This window comes from Parambassis ranga, chromosome 20, assembly GCF_900634625.1.
Source record: "Parambassis ranga chromosome 20, fParRan2.1, whole genome shotgun sequence".
Lineage (NCBI taxonomy): Eukaryota > Metazoa > Chordata > Actinopteri > Ambassidae > Parambassis > Parambassis ranga.
This window is the reverse complement of record NC_041040.1, coordinates 13,123,470-13,145,653: the sequence shown is the minus strand read 5'-3', so window position 1 is coordinate 13,145,653 and position 22,184 is coordinate 13,123,470. Positions and strand designations below refer to the sequence as shown.

The 22,184-nt window shown below is 40.3% G+C and overlaps 1 protein-coding gene across 1 annotated transcript in view; it reads left to right on the top strand.

Moving 5' to 3' along the window:
* The first annotated feature begins 2,558 nt into the window (after positions 1 to 2,558).
* Positions 2,559 to 22,184, top strand: part of sbspon (somatomedin B and thrombospondin type 1 domain containing) — a 29,442-nt gene continuing 9,816 nt past the window's right edge. The window contains exons 1-2 of the mRNA XM_028433260.1: positions 2,559 to 3,079; positions 3,796 to 3,990. Coding sequence (XP_028289061.1) covers positions 2,854 to 3,079; positions 3,796 to 3,990 — 421 coding nt within the window. The 5' untranslated portion in view covers positions 2,559 to 2,853. The remainder of the gene's footprint in view (positions 3,080 to 3,795; positions 3,991 to 22,184) is intronic.

Here is a 22,184-nt window from a genome sequence, read left to right as displayed (position 1 = left end):
GCAGTCTGGGTGTTATCTTATCAGAGTGGATATCATCAGTCTATCTTTACAACAGGTGGTGAGATGAAAAGGTGAATTTTAGCATTGGTCAACAAACGTTTTGAAACTAGAGCAACACAGGTCAGGCGTTGCCATGGCGACAGCCACAGTTTGCATTCCCCATATAGACGTGATGGAGCTAGGATTCACCCTGCTGTCTCCTTGACGCCCAGTGCAAGAAGCAGAGGCACGCACCCTCTCATTCCTAACAAAATCCAATCAGTCTCTCTCTCTCTCTCTCTCATAATAAACTTGTGTGTGTGTGTGTGTGTGTGTGTGTTCATGTTATTGGCATGTCTCTGACATAGCGACTTGTAACACTGTTTGAAGACCAATTACAGTTCACCATCTGGAGACACATTAACATGGACTTAATCTGTTTTCCTTGCTGCTCACATACACTAAGAAGACTTGAACAGGGTGTGTGACTGCAGGGCGGCTGATTGTCTTTGACAAGTAAGGGCAGGAGGTCCAGGGTTGGAAGCCTGTCAGGTTTAAAACACACATGCTGTGTGATGTGCTGAAGCCATAGCAAACTGACACAGTCTTGCATCTGTGGAAAGATCATATCAAACACTGTAACTGTACTGTTTATATGTGTGTGTGTGTGTGTAGTCTTAGTAGACTATAGTATATATTCTAATGAGAACGCATACACTAACAAGCCTGTCTGAGGTCAGCCTTGTTCAGGCCCCTCAAACCTACATATACACTCATCCAGACACGTGTTTCTTTAGTGATGCCTCCACTGCTGATGATTATGGTGAAGATGAAGCCTATTACTGTCGCTTGACCTGCCTGCTCCATAGCAAGAAGCAGAATCAAAGAGACCCCCCTCTGCTCTCTGCGAGCTTATTTTTCACGACAGCAAAGTATCCAGATTATTTCTCATAATGCAGGCCAGTGCTCCCTGCAGAGGCCTCATTTGTTTCCCATGAGATGGATGAAGATTGGCTCAAAGAAAAGCTCTGAGGCTCGTCTGCACCCTAATCTGTTATTTTGTTTGGTTTTGTTTGTTTTTGTCGAAAATTCCTGTATGTTGAGAAAGCTTGAATTCTTTCTGTTTTCTGTTTTTGTGCCGTATGAAGTGAAAGTCAGACGTCACGTGTTGATCCTTTTTTCTTGTGTTATGATCCTATGAAAATATCATGTTTAGAGTCTGGTGTTTTCCTGTCATTTTCATGATCCATGTTTTTAATTAGTTTGGTTACTTTTATTTTGAACCATCCACCCTCTTGTGTTAGCTTAGTTTTATTTCCTGTTTATGTGTCAGAGTGTCCTTGTGTTTTTTGCATTCACTGATTTATTTTGCTTTCCTTGTTCGTTTGACTTCCTCGTTTGTGATTGGCTGCCCTGTCCTCATTGTTTCCACCTGTGTCTCTTTACCTGCTCTATTTAGGGCATGTGCTTCCTCAGTGTCTCTGTTTGCCTAGCCTGTCTCTGTGTCCCTGCATGTCCCCAGCCTGGTTTCCTACTTATTCATCTCTGGTTTGTTTCAGTTTTTTTGAGTTGTGTACTTTGTTTATTATCTCATTGTCCTGCATGTTGTCCTGGACTCACTCCTTAACATGTAAACTGAATTGATGGGACTTCTGGCACATAGTGGAGCTCACAGATGACTCCTGATGGAAAAGTTTGAAGCAGTTCTTGTTTTGAAGACCTTGTTTGTATGTTAAATATGAACCTACAGGCAGGAGATTGCTAGCCCAGATTAGCATCAGACTGAAAACGGGAGGAAAAAGCTGAGCTCTAAATCAGTCCTCCAGCCTCTGATGCTGATTAATGCTTTTTATCAGCTAAATGTAAAAGGGCACATTTTGGACTTGATGTGGGTTTGTGTGCCAGACTATCTCTTGGGTGCAGTGACTGAACAGTCTTATACTCTCTAATTAGGATAGATGTGTTTTCCCCCATTTGAACAGCCAGTTTATTTTCAGTCTGTGTACAGTCCAACAACCAACCTGCCTGATAAGCTAACCAAACTTGGCCTGGTGCTGGGATGCCAGTGACAGGGGAAAGGGAGGTTGTTAGAATAAAAAAAGCATCTTTGACATATCATAGCTGTTATGTCTTCATTCTGATCAACACGTTAAATGTTTTGAACCACAGTCTTACAAATTGCCTCTTTAAATGTGTGATTTCTGCTAGATCCCTGTAACCTGAAAGGGGAGAGGTGAGGGGTGGCTTTGGTACGCTGTGAGCCTTGTAGCACAATTGATTGGAGACCTGCCAAATGAGAACATTCCTCCCTTTCTGTTGGTACTCAGAGAATCTGTGGTGACAGAGGGCTGCTGGGTCAGACTGGCATCAGGGTCACAGTTATTCTGAAGGGAGATGGTGAAGGAAACGCAACAGGTAGACAAGAATAATCAAGGTAAGAGTCATGAGAGTGAAAGGAAAGAGGGAAAACACACACCAAAGTCAGCGGCTCACCCCTCCCCTGTCCTCATTGTCTCCTCCCGAGTGTGATCAACTAGAGGGAGGTGCTCAGCTGGGAGAGACACACCAGCTCTGAGGAAAGAGGCATGCACACACAACATAGGGGTGTGATCAGAGCTGGAATAGGGTGTTTTGTACTGTAGACCTGTTTGCTGGAGGGAAAGTGAAGGGTTGGACACAGGAGACGGACACAGGAATTCCAGGTCACAAGGGCTCCTGTGGCGGAGCTCAGTCTTGGCTGAGCTGGGCTGATATACCTTCCTCTCCAGAGTTGGAGTAAACACATTAAGAAGACGTGAGTGAAATCACAAATTGGGGCAGCCAGAGTTGTACTTCAGGGGTCGAATTCTGGCCTGACCCCCTGCTCTTCTCGTGATGAGATCCTCTGCTGAGTTTGCCTGGTGGCTGCTGGTGGTTTCTACTCTTGGAAAGAACCACTTCTTGGTGAGTGGGGGTTGTTCAGGGAGGTGCTGCCGGGGCAGGGATATAAGCTGTTTGACCACCGACTGGAGGATGGACCGTGTGTACGGGACGTGCTACTGCGACGAGGGTTGCGTCAGGACCAAGGACTGCTGCTTCGACTACTTCACAGAGTGCCCAGGTGAGTGATGAAGCGCTCTGAGTCAATCAGAGAGGAGTAACCTTAACTTTATGATACCAGGATGAGATAACCTAAAGCTCTTCTCAAGATAGATTATCTCCCCAATGCATCAGACAGAAGATAAAGATATGCTTATCACAGACAGACCGAGCAGGAAAGGATGCATTCCACATTTTCCCATACATGTGAATCCTCTCTCTCTTCTACATCTGTTTTTCTTCTGCCCTACCTGAGACATCACCTCCCCACCGAATCGCCCAGGCAGTTCTGCACCTAACCCTGTTTCAGCGCCTGGACTGGCCCACATAATAGAATTAGTACAAATATTTGAAGAATGTGATTCTGTCAATCAGTTGTAGCAATTACAGTTCCAGTCAAACAAGCCAAGCGTACCTAACGTAGGCTGGTAGTCAACTAAATCTGAATGCTTAATACATCAAAGGCTGGACATGAAGCACAGAGAGAGCGACTAGAAAAGAGAAATCACAGGACTTTATCATTGAATGGTTGGCACTCACTTAAGCCAGGCAGGAAACACTAATTCTACAAGTCACATTCACTGCTTCATTGATCTAAAGTTATTTCCTGGATATTTAGCTCCATTACACTGCTTCACAGGAATATTATAATTATGCCGTCACACAGTGATGTTAAAGGAGTCTGTGTTTGATACAACAGAGCACATCCTGTAAGAATGCTTCTCCCACACTGTGCAGCTCTGGAGTGTGCTCTGAGCGACTGGAGCTTTTGGAGCGGCTGTGCCAAACCCTGCCAGCCTTCAGTGCGAGTGCGTGTCCGGCACGTAGAGCGGCAGCCCGGGAACAGCGGCGAGCCCTGTCCCATCCTGGAGCAACGAGCCGGCTGCAGGGAGTACAGAGACCACCAGGGCCAGCAATGTGGACTCCTCTCAGGTACACAAACACATGCCTTATTAGTTTGATTGCCATGGCAATCAAACTCTTGTTCTTCTACGTCTTTATTATTAGTTTGATTGCCGTTGCTAGGCAATCAAACTCTTGTTCTTCTACGTCTTTATTAGTTTGATTGCCGTTGCTAGGCAATCAAACTCTTGTTCTTCTACGTCTTTATTATTATTATTAGTTTGATTGCCGTTGCTAGGCAATCAAACTCTTGTTCTTCTACGTCTTTATTATTAGTTTGATTGCAGAGCAATCAAACTTTAGTTCTTCTACTTCTTTATTTTTATTATTATTATATTTTCTTCCGTACACTTTTTGGCTCAGCGTATCTTGGGCATACTTTGTGCTATTGAAACCGTTCAAATGTCAAAATGTTCAGCTTATTGAGGACATGATGGGTCAACTTTTAGTTTTCTTCAGCTATTTATAGTTTTTAAAATATTAAGCATTTTATAAAATTAATTTAACATTGAAGTCTATGAGAGATTTTTCAACTTTTAAAAGCTTTCAGCGTTGGCATACTTTCAGCTACAGAAACCATTCAAAGATCAAAATGTTCAGCTTTTTCAGGTCTTTTCAGCTATTACTTTTCAGAGTTCAGCTATTTATAGTTTTTAAAATATTAAGCGTTTTATAAAATTAATTTAACATTGAAGTCTATGAGAGAGCCCTTCAGAGTCTTCAACTTTTAAAAGTTTTCAGCGCCTGCATACTTTCAGCTACAGAAACCATTCAAAGATCAAAATGTTCAGCTTCTTCTGCTCTTTTCAGCTATTACTTTTCAGAGTTCTCCTGTTTCTAGTTTTCAAATGGTTAACAGTTTTATACCAAGTGGTTTTGAGGTCTCCTCTGAGTTTAACATTAGTGTGTATTGCGTGGAGACTTCAAAGGCAGAGTGGGTGATGTCATCGCTTAGAGTGCGGGAGGGAAAAAAATTAAACCAGTTTCTGCGTTTCTATCCTGCTACTATGTCTGCACCTTTTATCTGACAGGGATAATTTGTCCACCAGTTCGAAGGAAAAATGGTTTGGGTTCTGATGGTGTCACTCTTAAAACTCAACACCAAACAGTTTTGCCTGTAGATCGAGCTGTTCGGGGGGAGTGCCGGTCATTCTTCCATTAAGACATAATGTAAAACCAAAAACAGAGAAGCAGAGCTGCCATATTTTCTAACTCGCCGCCATCTCCACATCTTCGACATCCCAGACATAAAAATCGTACCAGTTGTAGAGCAACTTCTTGGAATTCTGACGGTGTTCTTATTTTTTGTCTAAAGTCTTCGGTTTGGAGACACCGAGGCGTTGTTCGGAGGGTGCAACCCCCATTAAAATACATGGGATCTGCCTGAGAGGAGTAAAAGGAGAACCACACAGGTGTCTTAAAGAGGGCTTAATTAGGCAGGCAGGGCTGTTACCATGGTGACAGGCTGACACACAGAACTGGCATACAAAGCAGCCATATTTGTAGTCTTTATCCATCATTACGCATGATATGTGCCATATTCATTGCTATGGAGCTGTTTGCTACATATCTACATCAAAATCATTTAGTCTCCCTAAGCCTCAGCTATTATTCCAAGATCAGACAATTCACCTGCTGTTCAAAGCAATTATTCAGCTCCTATTCAGATTAATTCAGCTGTTTTATGACTGCTTCAGATATTATTTAGATTAATTCAGCTGTTACATGCAGATTTCTTATTCTCAAAGAGTTCAAAGCAATCGTTCAAATAAGCGTTCAAAGCAATGCTTCAGCTTCTGCAATCAAACTTGCATTTTCTTCAGGAAATGCTTTTTCTAGTTATTATTAGTTTGATTGCCGTTGCTAGGCAATCAAACTCTTGTTATTCTACGTCTTTATTATTATTAGTTTGATTGCTGCAAAGCAATCAAACTCTTGTTCTTCTACGTCTTTATTATTATTATTATTATTATTATTATTATTCTTCCGTACGTTTTTTGGCTCAGCATATCTTCAGAATGCATGGGCCGATTCAAACCATTCAAACATCAAAAGATTCAGCTCATTCAGGACATTCCCGGAAACCTTCAATAATAATTACAAATATTATAATATTAAAAATATTAAACATTTTCCACCCTCAAATTAACATTGGAGTCAATGGGAGAGCCCTTCAAACCATGCATTTTGCAAAATGCTACTGCTCCTACAAATATTAAGTTAGAGAAACCATTCGAGGCTTAAAATACTTCCAATGTCTTGGTCTTCAAAAGTTGTATTCAGAATTTGGAAGTTCAGCTCCGTCTTCAAATGATAGGGGATTAAAGATGAAGTGGTTTTTGAGGTCTCTTCTGAGTTTAACATTAGTGTGTATTGCGTGGAATGTTGGGAGCTAGAGTGGGTGAGTCATCGCTCAGAGTGCGGGAGGGAAAAAAATTAAACCAGTTTCTGCGTTTCTATCCTGCTGTCATGTCTGCACCTTTTATCTGACAGGGATAATTTGGCCACCAGTTCGAAGGAAAAATGGTCTGGGTTCTGTTGGTGTCGGTCTTAAAACTCAACACCAAACAGTTTTGCCTGTAGATCGAGCTGTTCGGGGAGAGTGCCGGTCATTCCTCCATTAAGACATAATGTAAAACCAAAAACAGTGAAGCAGAGCTGCCATATTTTCTAACTCGCCGCCATCTCCACATCTTCGACATCCCAGACATAAAAATCGTACCAGTTGTAGAGCAACTTCTTGGGATTCTGACGGTGTTCTTATTTTTTGTCTAAAGTCTTCGGTTTGGAGAATATGAGACGTTGTTCGGAGGGTGGTTTTACATAGGAAATGCATTAGGAGGGGGAAAGAGAGCTGCAGTTAGGGGCAGCTCATAAACATTCCGGTTGCCATGGATGCAGGCAGGCAGGCAGGCAGGCAGGGCCGTTACCATGGTGACATGCTGACACACTAGAAGCATACAAAGCAGCCATATTTGTAGTCTTTATCAGACTTTAAGCATTATATCTGTCATATTGATCATCCTTCAGCTGTATACTACTTTTCCACATTCAAATCACACAGCCTGAGCTTCTTATAGTCTTATGGTATTATTCCACCCTCAGACCTTTCATATGGTATATTCACAGGCTATTCTTTAAGGTCATGACTTCATACTGTTCTTGTCTTCAGCTGTTTCTCTTTCATATCTTCATAATATTAAAACATTTTCTACTTTTCCAGATAAGAGCTTCATCTTTCTAAATTCTTAACTGTGTTTCAGCAAATTAAGTTCAGATTGCAGATTCTCCAGCAATTCAGAGCAATCGTTCACATCAGCGTTCAAAGCAATGCTTCAGCTGCGGCAATCAAACTTGCATTTTCTTCAGGAAATGCTTTTCTAGTTAGTTTGATTGCTGCAAAGCAATCAAACTCTTGTTCTTCTACGTCTTTATTATTATTATTATTATTATTATTATTATTCTTCCGTACGTTTTTGGCTCAGCATATCTTCAGAATGCATGGGCCGATTCAAACCATTCAAACATCAAAAGATTCAGCTCATTCAGGACATTCCCGGAAACCTTCAATAATAATTACAAATATTATAATATTAAAAATATTAAACATTTTCCACCCTCAAATTAACATTGGAGTCAATGGGAGAGCCCTTCAAACCATGCATTTTGCAAAATGCTACTGCTCCTACAAATATTAAGTTAGAGAAACCATTCGAGGCTTAAAATACTTCCAATGTCTTGGTCTTCAAAAGTTGTATTCAGAATTTGGAAGTTCAGCTCCGTCTTCAAATGATAGGGGATTAAAGATGAAGTGGTTTTTGAGGTCTCTTCTGAGTTTAACATTAGTGTGTATTGCGTGGAATGTTGGGAGCTAGAGTGGGTGAGTCATCGCTCAGAGTGCGGGAGGGAAAAAAATTAAACCAGTTTCTGCGTTTCTATCCTGCTGTCATGTCTGCACCTTTTATCTGACAGGGATAATTTGGCCACCAGTTCGAAGGAAAAATGGTCTGGGTTCTGTTGGTGTCGGTCTTAAAACTCAACACCAAACAGTTTTGCCTGTAGATCGAGCTGTTCGGGGAGAGTGCCGGTCATTCCTCCATTAAGACATAATGTAAAACCAAAAACAGTGAAGCAGAGCTGCCATATTTTCTAACTCGCCGCCATCTCCACATCTTCGACATCCCAGACATAAAAATCGTACCAGTTGTAGAGCAACTTCTTGGGATTCTGACGGTGTTCTTATTTTTTGTCTAAAGTCTTCGGTTTGGAGAATATGAGACGTTGTTCGGAGGGTGGTTTTACATAGGAAATGCATTAGGAGGGGGAAAGAGAGCTGCAGTTAGGGGCAGCTCATAAACATTCCGGTTGCCATGGATGCAGGCAGGCAGGCAGGCAGGCAGGGCCGTTACCATGGTGACATGCTGACACACTAGAAGCATACAAAGCAGCCATATTTGTAGTCTTTATCAGACTTTAAGCATTATATCTGTCATATTGATTATCCTTCAGCTGTATACTACTTTTCCACATTCAAATCACACAGCCTGAGCTTCTTATAGTCTTATGGTATTATTCCACCCTCAGACCTTTCATATGGTATATTCACAGGCTATTCTTTAAGGTCGTGACTTCATACTGTTCTTGTCTTCAGCTGTTTCTCTTTCATATCTTCATAATATTAAAACATTTTCTACTTTTCCAAATAAAAGCTTCATCTTTCTAAATTCTTAACTGTGTTTCAGCAAATTAAGTTCAGATTGCAGATTCTCCAGCAATTCAGAGCAATCGTTCACATCAGCGTTCAAAGCAATGCTTCAGCTGCGGCAATCAAACTTGCATTTTCTTCAGGAAATGCTTTTCTAGTTATTATTATTATTATTATTATTCTTCCGTACGTTTTTTGGCTCAGCATATCTTCAGAATGCATGGGCCGATTCAAACCATTCAAACATCAAAAGATTCAGCTCATTAAGGACATTCCCGGAAACCTTCAATAATAATTACAAATATTATAATATTAAAAATATTAAACATTTTCCACCCTCAAATTAACATTGCAGTCAATGGGAGAGCCCTTCAAACCATGCATTTTGCAAAATGCTACTGCTCCTACAAATATTAAGTTAGAGAAACCATTCGAGGCTTAAAATACTTCCAACGTCTTGGTCTTCAAAAGTTGTATTCAGAATTTGGAAGTTCAGCTCCGTCTTCAAATGATAGGGGATTAAAGATGAAGTGGTTTTTGAGGTCTCTTCTGAGTTTAACATTAGTGTGTATTGCGTGGAATGTTGGGAGCTAGAGTGGGTGAGTCATCGCTCAGAGTGCGGGAGGGAAAAAAATTAAACCAGTTTCTGCGTTTCTATCCTGCTGTCACGTCTGCACCTTTTATCTGACAGGGATAATTTGGCCACCAGTTCGAAGGAAAAATGGTCTGGGTTCTGTTGGTGTCGGTCTTAAAACTCAACACCAAACAGTTTTGCCTGTAGATCGAGCTGTTCGGGGAGAGTGCCGGTCATTCCTCCATTAAGACATAATGTAAAACCAAAAACAGAGAAGCAGAGCTGCCATATTTTCTAACTCGCCGCCATCTCCACATCTTCGACATCCCAGACATAAAAATCGTACCAGTTGTAGAGCAACTTCTTGGGATTCTGACGGTGTTCTTATTTTTTGTGTAAAGTCTTCGGTTTGGAGAATATGAGACGTTGTTCGGAGGGTGGTTTTACATAGGAAATGCATTAGGAGGGGGAAAGATAGAGCTGCAGTTAGGGGCAGCTGATAAACATTCCGGTTGCCATGGATGCAGGCAGGCAGGCAGGCAGGCAGGGCCGTTACCATGGTGACAGACTGACTCACTAGAAGCATACAAAGCAGCCATATTTGTAGTCTTTATCAGACTTTAAGCATTATATCTGTCATATTGATCATCCTTCAGCTGTATACTACTTTTCCACATTCAAATCACACAGCCTGAGCTTCTTATAGTCTTATGGTATTATTCCACCCTCAGACCTTTCATATGGTATATTCACAGGCTATTCTTTAAGGTCGTGACTTCATACTGTTCTTGTCTTCAGCTGTTTCTCTTTCATATCTTCATAATATTAAAACATTTTCTACTTTTCCAGATAAGAGCTTCATCTTTCTAAATTCTTAACTGTGTTTCAGCAAATTAAGTTCAGATTGCAGATTCTCCAGCAATTCAGAGCAATCGTTCACATCAGCATTCAAAGCAATGCTTCAGCTGCGGCAATCAAACTTGCATTTTCTTCAGGAAATGCTTTTCTAGTTATTATTATTATTATTCTTCCGTACGTTTTTTGGCTCAGCATATCTTCAGAATGCATGGGCCGATTCAAACCATTCAAACATCAAAAGATTCAGCTCATTAAGGACATTCCCGGAAACCTTCAATAATAATTACAAATATTATAATATTAAAAATATTTAACATTTTCCACCCTCAAATTAACATTGGAGTCAATGGGAGAGCCCTTCAAACCATGCATTTTGCAAAATGCTACTGCTCCTACAAATATTAAGTTAGAGAAACCATTCGAGGCTTAAAATACTTCCAACGTCTTGGTCTTCAAAAGTTGTATTCAGAATTTGGAAGTTCAGCTCCGTCTTCAAATGACAGGGGATTAAAGATGAAGTGGTTTTTGAGGTCTCTTCTGAGTTTAACATTAGTGTGTATTGCGTGGAATGTTGGGAGCTAGAGTGGGTGAGTCATCGCTCAGAGTGCGGGAGGGAAAAAAATTAAACCAGTTTCTGCGTTTCTATCCTGCTGTCACGTCTGCACCTTTTATCTGACAGGGATAATTTGGCCACCAGTTCGAAGGAAAAATGGTCTGGGTTCTGTTGGTGTCGGTCTTAAAACTCAACACCAAACAGTTTTGCCTGTAGATCGAGCTGTTCGGGGAGAGTGCCGGTCATTCCTCCATTAAGACATAATGTAAAACCAAAAACAGAGAAGCAGAGCTGCCATATTTTCTAACTCGCCGCCATCTCCACATCTTCGACATCCCAGACATAAAAATCGTACCAGTTGTAGAGCAACTTCTTGGGATTCTGACGGTGTTCTTATTTTTTGTCTAAAGTCTTCGGTTTGGAGAATATGAGACGTTGTTCGGAGGGTGGTTTTACATAGGAAATGCATTAGGAGGGGGAAAGAGAGCTGCAGTTAGGGGAAGCTGATAAACATTCCGGTTGCCATGGATGCAGGCAGGCAGGCAGGCAGGCAGGGCCGTTACCATGGTGACAGACTGACTCACTAGAAGCATACAAAGCAGCCATATTTGTAGTCTTTATCAGACTTTAAGCATTATATCTGTCATATTGATCATCCTTCAGCTGTATACTACTTTTCCACATTCAAATCACACAGCCTGAGCTTCTTATAGTCTTATGGTATTATTCCACCCTCAGACCTTTCATATGGTATATTCACAGGCTATTCTTTAAGGTCGTGACTTCATACTGTTCTTGTCTCCAGCTGTTTCTCTTTCATATCTTCATAATATTAAAACATTTTCTACTTTTCCAGATAAGAGCTTCATCTTTCTAAATTCTTAACTGTGTTTCAGCAAATTAAGTTCAGATTGCAGATTCTCCAGCAATTCAGAGCAATCGTTCACATCAGCGTTCAAAGCAATGCTTCAGCTGCGGCAATCAAACTTGCATTTTCTTCAGGAAATGCTTTTCTAGTTAGTTTGATTGCCATGGCAATCAAACTCTTGTTCTTCTACGTCTTTATTAGTTTGATTGCCATGGCAATCAAACTCTTGTTCTTCTACGTCTTTATTAGTTTGATTGCAGAGCAATCAAACTTTAGTTCTTCTACTTCTTTATTTTTATTATATTTTCTTCCGTACACTTTTTGGCTCAGCGTATCTTGGGCATACTTTGTGCTATTGAAACCGTTCAAATGTCAAAATGTTCAGCTTATTGAGGACATGATGGGTCAACTTTTAGTTTTTTTCAGCTATTTATAGTTTTTAAAATATTAAGCGTTTTATAAAATTAATTTAACATTGAAGTCTATGAGAGATTTTTCAACTTTTAAAAGCTTTCAGCGTTGGCATACTTTCAGCTACAGAAACCATTCAAAGATCAAAATGTTCAGCTTTTTCAGGTCTTTTCAGCTATTACTTTTCAGAGTTCAGCTATTTATAGTTTTTAAAATATTAAGCGTTTTATAAAATTAATTTAACATTGAAGTCTATGAGAGAGCCCTTCAGAGTCTTCAACTTTTAAAAGTTTTCAGCGCCTGCATACTTTCAGCTACAGAAACCATTCAAAGATCAAAATGTTCAGCTTCTTCTGCTCTTTTCAGCTATTACTTTTCAGAGTTCTCCTGTTTCTAGTTTTCAAATGGTTAACAGTTTTATACCAAGTGGTTTTGAGGTCTCCTCTGAGTTTAACATTAGTGTGTATTGCGTGGAGACTTCAAAGGCAGAGTGGGTGATGTCATCGCTTAGAGTGCGGGAGGGAAAAAAATTAAACCAGTTTCTGCATTTCTATCCTGCTGCTATGTCTGCACCTTTTATCTGACAGGGATAATTTGTCCACCAGTTCGAAGGAAAAATGGTCTGGGTTCTGATGGTGTCACTCTTAAAACTCAACACCAAACAGTTTTGCCTGTAAATTGAGCTGTTCGGGGGGAGTGCCGGTCATTCTTCCATTAAGACATAATGTAAAACCAAAAACAGAGAAGCAGAGCTGCCATATTTTCTAACTCGCCGTCATCTCCACATCTTCGACATCCCAGACATAAAAATCGTACCAGTTGTAGAGCAACTTCTTGGAATTCTGACGGTGTTCTTATTTTTTGTCTAAAGTCTTCGGTTTGGAGACACCGAGGCGTTGTTCGGAGGGTGCAACCCCCATTAAAATACATGGGATCTGCCTGAGAGGAGTAAAAGGAGAACCACACAGGTGTCTTAAAGAGGGCTTAATTAGGCAGGCAGGGCTGTTACCATGGTGACAGGCTGACACACAGAACTGGCATACAAAGCAGCCATATTTGTAGTCTTTATCCATCATTACGCATGATATGTGCCATATTCATTGCTATGGAGCTGTTTGCTACATATCTACATCAAAATCATTTAGTCTCCCTAAGCCTCAGCTATTATTCCAAGATCAGACAATTCATCTGCTGTTCAAAGCAATTATTCAGCTCCTGTTCAGATTAATTCAGCTGTTTTATGACTGCTTCAGATATTATTTAGATTAATTCAGCTGTTACATGCAGATTTCTTATTCTCAAAGAGTTCAAAGCAATCGTTCAAATAAGCGTTCAAAGCAATGCTTCAGCTTCTGCAATCAAACTTGCATTTTCTTCAGGAAATGCTTTTTCTAGTTATTATTATTATTATTATTATTCTTCCGTACGTTTTTTGGCTCAGCATATCTTCAGAATGCATGGGCCGATTCAAACCATTCAAACATCAAAAGATTCAGCTCATTAAGGACATTCCCGGAAACCTTCAATAATAATTACAAATATTATAATATTAAAAATATTTAATATTTTCCACCCTCAAATTAACATTGGAGTCAATGGGAGAGCCCTTCAAACCATGCATTTTGCAAAATGCTACTGCTCCTACAAATATTAAGTTAGAGAAACCATTCGAGGCTTAAAATACTTCCAACGTCTTGGTCTTCAAAAGTTGTATTCAGAATTTGGAAGTTCAGCTCCGTCTTCAAATGCCAGGGGATTAAAGATGAAGTGGTTTTTGAGGTCTCTTCTGAGTTTAACATTAGTGTGTATTGCGTGGAATGTTGGGAGCTAGAGTGGGTGAGTCATCGCTCAGAGTGCGGGAGGGAAAAAAATTAAACCAGTTTCTGCGTTTCTATCCTGCTGTCACGTCTGCACCTTTTATCTGACAGGGATAATTTGGCCACCAGTTCGAAGGAAAAATGGTCTGGGTTCTGTTGGTGTCGGTCTTAAAACTCAACACCAAACAGTTTTGCCTGTAGATCGAGCTGTTCGGGGAGAGTGCCGGTCATTCCTCCATTAAGACATAATGTAAAACCAAAAACAGAGAAGCAGAGCTGCCATATTTTCTAACTCGCCGCCATCTCCACATCTTCGACATCCCAGACATAAAAATCGTACCAGTTGTAGAGCAACTTCTTGGGATTCTGACGGTGTTCTTATTTTTTGTCTAAAGTCTTCGGTTTGGAGAATATGAGACGTTGTTCGGAGGGTGGTTTTACATAGGAAATGCATTAGGAGGGGGAAAGAGAGCTGCAGTTAGGGGCAGCTGATAAACATTCCGGTTGCCATGGATGCAGGCAGGCAGGCAGGCAGGCAGGGCCGTTACCATGGTGACAGACTGACTCACTAGAAGCATACAAAGCAGCCATATTTGTAGTCTTTATCAGACTTTAAGCATTATATCTGTCATATTGATCATCCTTCAGCTGTATACTACTTTTCCACATTCAAATCACACAGCCTGAGCTTCTTATAGTCTTATGGTATTATTCCACCCTCAGACCTTTCATATGGTATATTCACAGGCTATTCTTTAAGGTCGTGACTTCATACTGTTCTTGTCTTCAGCTGTTTCTCTTTCATATCTTCATAATATTAAAACATTTTCTACTTTTCCAGATAAGAGCTTCATCTTTCTAAATTCTTAACTGTGTTTCAGCAAATTAAGTTCAGATTGCAGATTCTCCAGCAATTCAGAGCAATCGTTCACATCAGCATTCAAAGCAATGCTTCAGCTGCGGCAATCAAACTTGCATTTTCTTCAGGAAATGCTTTTCTAGTTATTATTAGTTTGATTGCTGCAAAGCAATCAAACTATTGTTATTCTACGTCTTTATTATTCTTATTATTATTCTTCCGTACGTTTTTTGGCTCAGCATATCTTCAGAATGCATGGGCCGATTCAAACCATTCAAACATCAAAAGATTCAGCTCATTAAGGACATTCCCGGAAACCTTCAATAATAATTACAAATATTATAATATTAAAAATATTAAACATTTTCCACCCTCAAATTAACATTGGAGTCAATGGGAGAGCCCTTCAAACCATGCATTTTGCAAAATGCTACTGCTCCTACAAATATTAAGTTAGAGAAACCATTCGAGGCTTAAAATACTTCCAACGTCTTGGTCTTCAAAAGTTGTATTCAGAATTTGGAAGTTCAGCTCCGTCTTCAAATGATAGGGGATTAAAGATGAAGTGGTTTTTGAGGTCTCTTCTGAGTTTAACATTAGTGTGTATTGCGTGGAATGTTGGGAGCTAGAGTGGGTGAGTCATCGCTCAGAGTGCGGGAGGGAAAAAAATTAAACCAGTTTCTGCGTTTCTATCCTGCTGTCACGTCTGCACCTTTTGTCTGACAGGGATAATTTGGCCACCAGTTCGAAGGAAAAATGGTCTGGGTTCTGTTGGTGTCGGTCTTAAAACTCAACACCAAACAGTTTTGCCTGTAGATCGAGCTGTTCGGGGAGAGTGCCGGTCATTCCTCCATTAAGACATAATGTAAAACCAAAAACAGAGAAGCAGAGCTGCCATATTTTCTAACTCGCCGCCATCTCCACATCTTCGACATCCCAGACATAAAAATCGTACCAGTTGTAGAGCAACTTCTTGGGATTCTGACGGTGTTCTTATTTTTCGTCTAAAGTCTTCGGTTTGGAGAATATGAGACGTTGTTCGGAGGGTGGTTTTACATAGGAAATGCATTAGGAGGGGGAAAGAGAGCTGCAGTTAGGGGCAGCTGATAAACATTCCGGTTGCCATGGATACAGGCAGGCAGGCAGGCAGGCAGGGCTGTTACCATGGTGACATGCTGACACACTAGAAGCATACAAAGCGGCCATATTTGTAGTCTTTATCAGACTTTAAGCATTATATCTGTCATATTGATCATCCTTCAGCTGTATACTACTTTTCCACATTCAAATCACACAGCCTGAGCTTCTTATAGTCTTATGGTATTATTCCACCCTCAGACCTTTCATATGGTATATTCACAGGCTATTCTTTAAGGTCGTGACTTCATACTGTTCTTGTCTTCAGCTGTTTCTCTTTCATATCTTCATAATATTAAAACATTTTCTACTTTTCCAGATAAGAGCTTCATCTTTCTAAATTCTTAACTGTGTTTCTGCAAATTAAGTTCAGATTGCAGATTCTCCAGCAATTCAGAGCAATCGTTCACATCAGCATTCAAAGCAATGCTTCAGCTGCGGCAATCAAACTTGCATTTTCTTCAGGAAATGCTTTTCTAGTTATTATTATTATTATTCTTCCGTACGTTTTTTGGCTCAGCATATCTTCAGAATGCATGGGCCGATTCAAACCATTCAAACATCAAAAGATTCAGCTCATTCAGGACATTCCCGGAAACCTTCAATAATAATTAGTTTGATTGCTGCAAAGCAATCAAACTATTGTTATTCTACGTCTTTATTATTCTTATTATTATTCTTCCGTACGTTTTTTGGCTCAGCATATCTTCAGAATGCATGGGCCGATTCAAACCATTCAAACATCAAAAGATTCAGCTCATGCAGGACATTCCCGGAAACCTTCAATAATAATTACAAATATTATAATATTAAAAATATTAAACATTTTCCACCCTCAAATTAACATTGGAGTCAATGGGAGAGCCCTTCAAACCATGCATTTTGCAAAATGCTACTGCTCCTACAAATATTAAGTTAGAGAAACCATTCGAGGCTTAAAATACTTCCAACGTCTTGGTCTTCAAAAGTTGTATTCAGAATTTGGAAGTTCAGCTCCGTCTTCAAATGATAGGGGATTAAAGATGAAGTGGTTTTTGAGGTCTCTTCTCAGTTTAACATTAGTGTGTATTGCGTGGAATGTTGGGAGCTAGAGTGGGTGAGTCATCGCTCAGAGTGCGGGAGGGAAAAAAATTAAACCAGTTTCTGCGTTTCTATCCTGCTGTCACGTCTGCACCTTTTATCTGACAGGGATAATTTGGCCACCAGTTCGAAGGAAAAATGGTCTGGGTTCTGTTGGTGTCGGTCTTAAAACTCAACACCAAACAGTTTTGCCTGTAGATCGAGCTGTTCGGGGAGAGTGCCGGTCATTCCTCCATTAAGACATAATGTAAAACCAAAAACAGAGAAGCAGAGCTGCCATATTTTCTAACTCGCCGCCATCTCCACATCTTCGACATCCCAGACATAAAAATCGTACCAGTTGTAGAGCAACTTCTTGGGATTCTGACGGTGTTCTTATTTTTCGTCTAAAGTCTTCGGTTTGGAGAATATGAGACGTTGTTCGGAGGGTGGTTTTACATAGGAAATGCATTAGGAGGGGGAAAGAGAGCTGCGGTTAGGGGCAGCTGATAAACATTCCGGTTGCCATGGATGCAGGCAGGCAGGCAGGCAGGCAGGGCTGTTACCATGGTGACATGCTGACACACTAGAAGCATACAAAGCGGCCACATTTGTAGTCTTTATCAGACTTTAAGCATTATATCTGTCATATTGATCATCCTTCAGCTGTATACTACTTTTCCACATTCAAATCACACAGCCTGAGCTTCTTATAGTCTTATGGTATTATTCCACCCTCAGACCTTTCATATGGTATATTCACAGGCTATTCTTTAAGGTCGTGACTTCATACTGTTCTTGTCTTCAGCTGTTTCTCTTTCATATCTTCATAATATTAAAACATTTTCTACTTTTCCAGATAAGAGCTTCATCTTTCTAAATTCTTAACTGTGTTTCAGCAAATTAAGTTCAGATTGCAGATTCTCCAGCAATTCAGAGCAATCACTCACATCAGCGTTCAAAGCAATGCTTCAGCTGCGGCAATCAAACTTGCATTTTCTTCAGGAAATGCTTTTCTAGTTAGTTTGATTGCTGCAAAGCAATCAAACTATTGTTATTCTACGTCTTTATTATTCTTATTATTATTCTTCCGTACGTTTTTTGGCTCAGCATATCTTCAGAATGCATGGGCCGATTCAAACCATTCAAACATCAAAAGATTCAGCTCATGCAGGACATTCCCGGAAACCTTCAATAATAATTACAAATATTATAATATTAAAAATATTAAACATTTTCCACCCTCAAATTAACATTGGAGTCAATGGGAGAGCCCTTCAAACCATGCATTTTGCAAAATGCTACTGCTCCTACAAATATTAAGTTAGAGAAACCATTCGAGGCTTAAAATACTTCCAACGTCTTGGTCTTCAAAAGTTGTATTCAGAATTTGGAAGTTCAGCTCCGTCTTCAAATGACAGGGGATTAAAGATGAAGTGGTTTTTGAGGTCTCTTCTGAGTTTAACATTAGTGTGTATTGCGTGGAATGTTGGGAGCTAGAGTGGGTGAGTCATCGCTCAGAGTGCGGGAGGGAAAAAAATTAAACCAGTTTCTGCGTTTCTATCCTGCTGTCACGTCTGCACCTTTTATCTGACAGGGATAATTTGGCCACCAGTTCGAAGGAAAAATGGTCTGGGTTCTGTTGGTGTCGGTCTTAAAACTCAACACCAAACAGTTTTGCCTGTAGATCGAGCTGTTCGGGGAGAGTGCCGGTCATTCCTCCATTAAGACATAATGTAAAACCAAAAACAGAGAAGCAGAGCTGCCATATTTTCTAACTCGCCGCCATCTCCACATCTTCGACATCCCAGACATAAAAATCGTACCAGTTGTAGAGCAACTTCTTGGGATTCTGACGGTGTTCTTATTTTTCGTCTAAAGTCTTCGGTTTGGAGAATATGAGACGTTGTTCGGAGGGTGGTTTTACATAGGAAATGCATTAGGAGGGGGAAAGAGAGCTGCAGTTAGGGGCAGCTGATAAACATTCCGGTTGCCATGGATGCAGGCAGGCAGGCAGGCAGGCAGGGCTGTTACCATGGTGACATGCTGACACACTAGAAGCATACAAAGCGGCCATATTTGTAGTCTTTATCAGACTTTAAGCATTATATCTGTCATATTGATCATCCTTCAGCTGTATACTACTTTTCCACATTCAAATCACACAGCCTGAGCTTCTTATAGTCTTATGGTATTATTCCACCCTCAGACCTTTCATATGGTATATTCACAGGCTATTCTTTAAGGTCGTGACTTCATACTGTTCTTGTCTTCAGCTGTTTCTCTTTCATATCTTCATAATATTAAAACATTTTCTACTTTTCCAGATAAGAGCTTCATCTTTCTAAATTCTTAACTGTGTTTCAGCAAATTAAGTTCAGATTGCAGATTCTCCAGCAATTCAGAGCAATCACTCACATCAGCGTTCAAAGCAATGCTTCAGCTGCGGCAATCAAACTTGCATTTTCTTCAGGAAATGCTTTTCTAGTTACAAATATTATAATATTAAAAATATTAAACATTTTCCACCCTCAAATTAACATTGGAGTCAATGGGAGAGCCCTTCAAACCATGCATTTTGCAAAATGCTACTGCTCCTACAAATATTAAGTTAGAGAAACCATTCAAGGCTTAAAATACTTCCAACGTCTTGGTCTTCAAAAGTTGTATTCAGAATTTGGAAGTTCAGCTCCGTCTTCAAATGCCAGGGGATTAAAGATGAAGTGGTTTTTGAGGTCTCTTCTGAGTTTAACATTAGTGTGTATTGCGTGGAATGTTGGGAGCTAGAGTGGGTGAGTCATCGCTCAGAGTGCGGGAGGGAAAAAAATTAAACCAGTTTCTGCGTTTCTATCCTGCTGTCACGTCTGCACCTTTTATCTGACAGGGATAATTTGGCCACCAGTTCGAAGGAAAAATGGTCTGGGTTCTGTTGGTGTCGGTCTTAAAACTCAACACCAAACAGTTTTGCCTGTAGATCGAGCTGTTCGGGGAGAGTGCCGGTCATTCCTCCATTAAGACATAATGTAAAACCAAAAACAGAGAAGCAGAGCTGCCATATTTTCTAACTCGCCGCCATCTCCACATCTTCGACATCCCAGACATAAAAATCGTACCAGTTGTAGAGCAACTTCTTGGGATTCTGACGGTGTTCTTATTTTTCGTCTAAAGTCTTCGGTTTGGAGAATATGAGACGTTGTTCGGAGGGTGGTTTTACATAGGAAATGCATTAGGAGGGGGAAAGAGAGCTGCAGTTAGGGGCAGCTGATAAACATTCCGGTTGCCATGGATGCAGGCAGGCAGGCAGGCAGGCAGGGCTGTTACCATGGTGACATGCTGACACACTAGAAGCATACAAAGCGGCCATATTTGTAGTCTTTATCAGACTTTAAGCATTATATCTGTCATATTGATCATCCTTCAGCTGTATACTACTTTTCCACATTCAAATCACACAGCCTGAGCTTCTTATAGTCTTATGGTATTATTCCACCCTCAGACCTTTCATATGGTATATTCACAGGCTATTCTTTAAGGTCGTGACTTCATACTGTTCTTGTCTTCAGCTGTTTCTCTTTCATATCTTCATAATATTAAAACATTTTCTACTTTTCCAGATAAGAGCTTCATCTTTCTAAATTCTTAACTGTGTTTCAGCAAATTAAGTTCAGATTGCAGATTCTCCAGCAATTCAGAGCAATCGTTCACATCAGCATTCAAAGCAATGCTTCAGCTGCGGCAATCAAACTTGCATTTTCTTCAGGAAATGCTTTTCTAGTTATTAGTTTGATTGCTGCAAAGCAATCAAACTCTTGTTCTTCTACGTCTTTATTATTATTATTATTATTATTATTATTCTTCCGTACGTTTTTTGGCTCAGCATATCTTCAGAATGCATGGGCCGATTCAAACCATTCAAACATCAAAAGATTCAGCTCATTCAGGACATTCCCGGAAACCTTCAATAATAATTACAAATATTATAATATTAAAAATATTAAACATTTTCCACCCTCAAATTAACATTGGAGTCAATGGGAGAGCCCTTCAAACCATGCATTTTGCAAAATGCTACTGCTCCTACAAATATTAAGTTAGAGAAACCATTCGAGGCTTAAAATACTTCCAACGTCTTGGTCTTCAAAAGTTGTATTCAGAATTTGGAAGTTCAGCTCCGTCTTCAAATGATAGGGGATTAAAGATGAAGTGGTTTTTGAGGTCTCTTCTGAGTTTAACATTAGTGTGTATTGCGTGGAATGTTGGGAGCTAGAGTGGGTGAGTCATCGCTCAGAGTGCGGGAGGGAAAAAAATTAAACCAGTTTCTGCGTTTCTATCCTGCTGTCACGTCTGCACCTTTTATCTGACAGGGATAATTTGGCCACCAGTTCGAAGGAAAAATGGTCTGGGTTCTGTTGGTGTCAGTCTTAAAACTCAACACCAAACCATTTTGCCCTGAAGGCCAGCTGTTCAGGGAGAGTGCCGGTCATTCCTCCATTAAGACATAATGTAAAACCAAAAACAGAGAAGCAGAGCTGCCATATTTTCTAACTCGCCGCCATCTCCACATCTTCGACATCCCAGACATAAAAATCGTACCAGTTGTAGAGCAACTTCTTGGGATTCTGACGGTGTTCTTATTTTTTGTCTAAAGTCTTCGGTTTGGAGAATATGAGACGTTGTTCGGAGGGTGGTTTTACATAGGAAATGCATTAGGAGGGGGAAAGAGAGCTGCAGTTAGGGGCAGCTCATAAACATTCCGGTTGCCATGGATGCAGGCAGGCAGGCAGGCAGGCAGGGCCGTTACCATGGTGACAGACTGACACATTAGAAGCATACAAAGCAGCCATATTTGTAGTCTTTATCAGACTTTAAGCATTATATCTGTCATATTGATCATCCTTCAGCTGTATACTACTTTTCCACATTCAAATCACACAGCCTGAGCTTCTTATAGTCTTATGGTATTATTCCACCCTCAGACCTTTCATATGGTATATTCACAGGCTATTCTTTAAGGTCGTGACTTCATACTGTTCTTGTCTTCAGCTGTTTCTCTTTCATATCTTCATAATATTAAAACATTTTCTGCTTTTCCAGATAAGAGCTTCATCTTTCTAAATTCTTAACTGTGTTTCAGCAAATTAAGTTCAGATTGCAGATTCTCCAGCAATTCAGAGCAATCGTTCACATCAGCGTTCAAAGCAATGCTTCAGCTGCGGCAATCAAACTTGCATTTTCTTCAGGAAATGCTTTTCTAGTTAGTTTGATTGCCGTTGCTAGGCAATCAAACTCTTGTTCTTCTACGTCTTTATTATTATTATTATTATTATTATTCTTCCGTACGTTTTTTGGCTCAGCATATCTTCAGAATGCATGGGCCGATTCA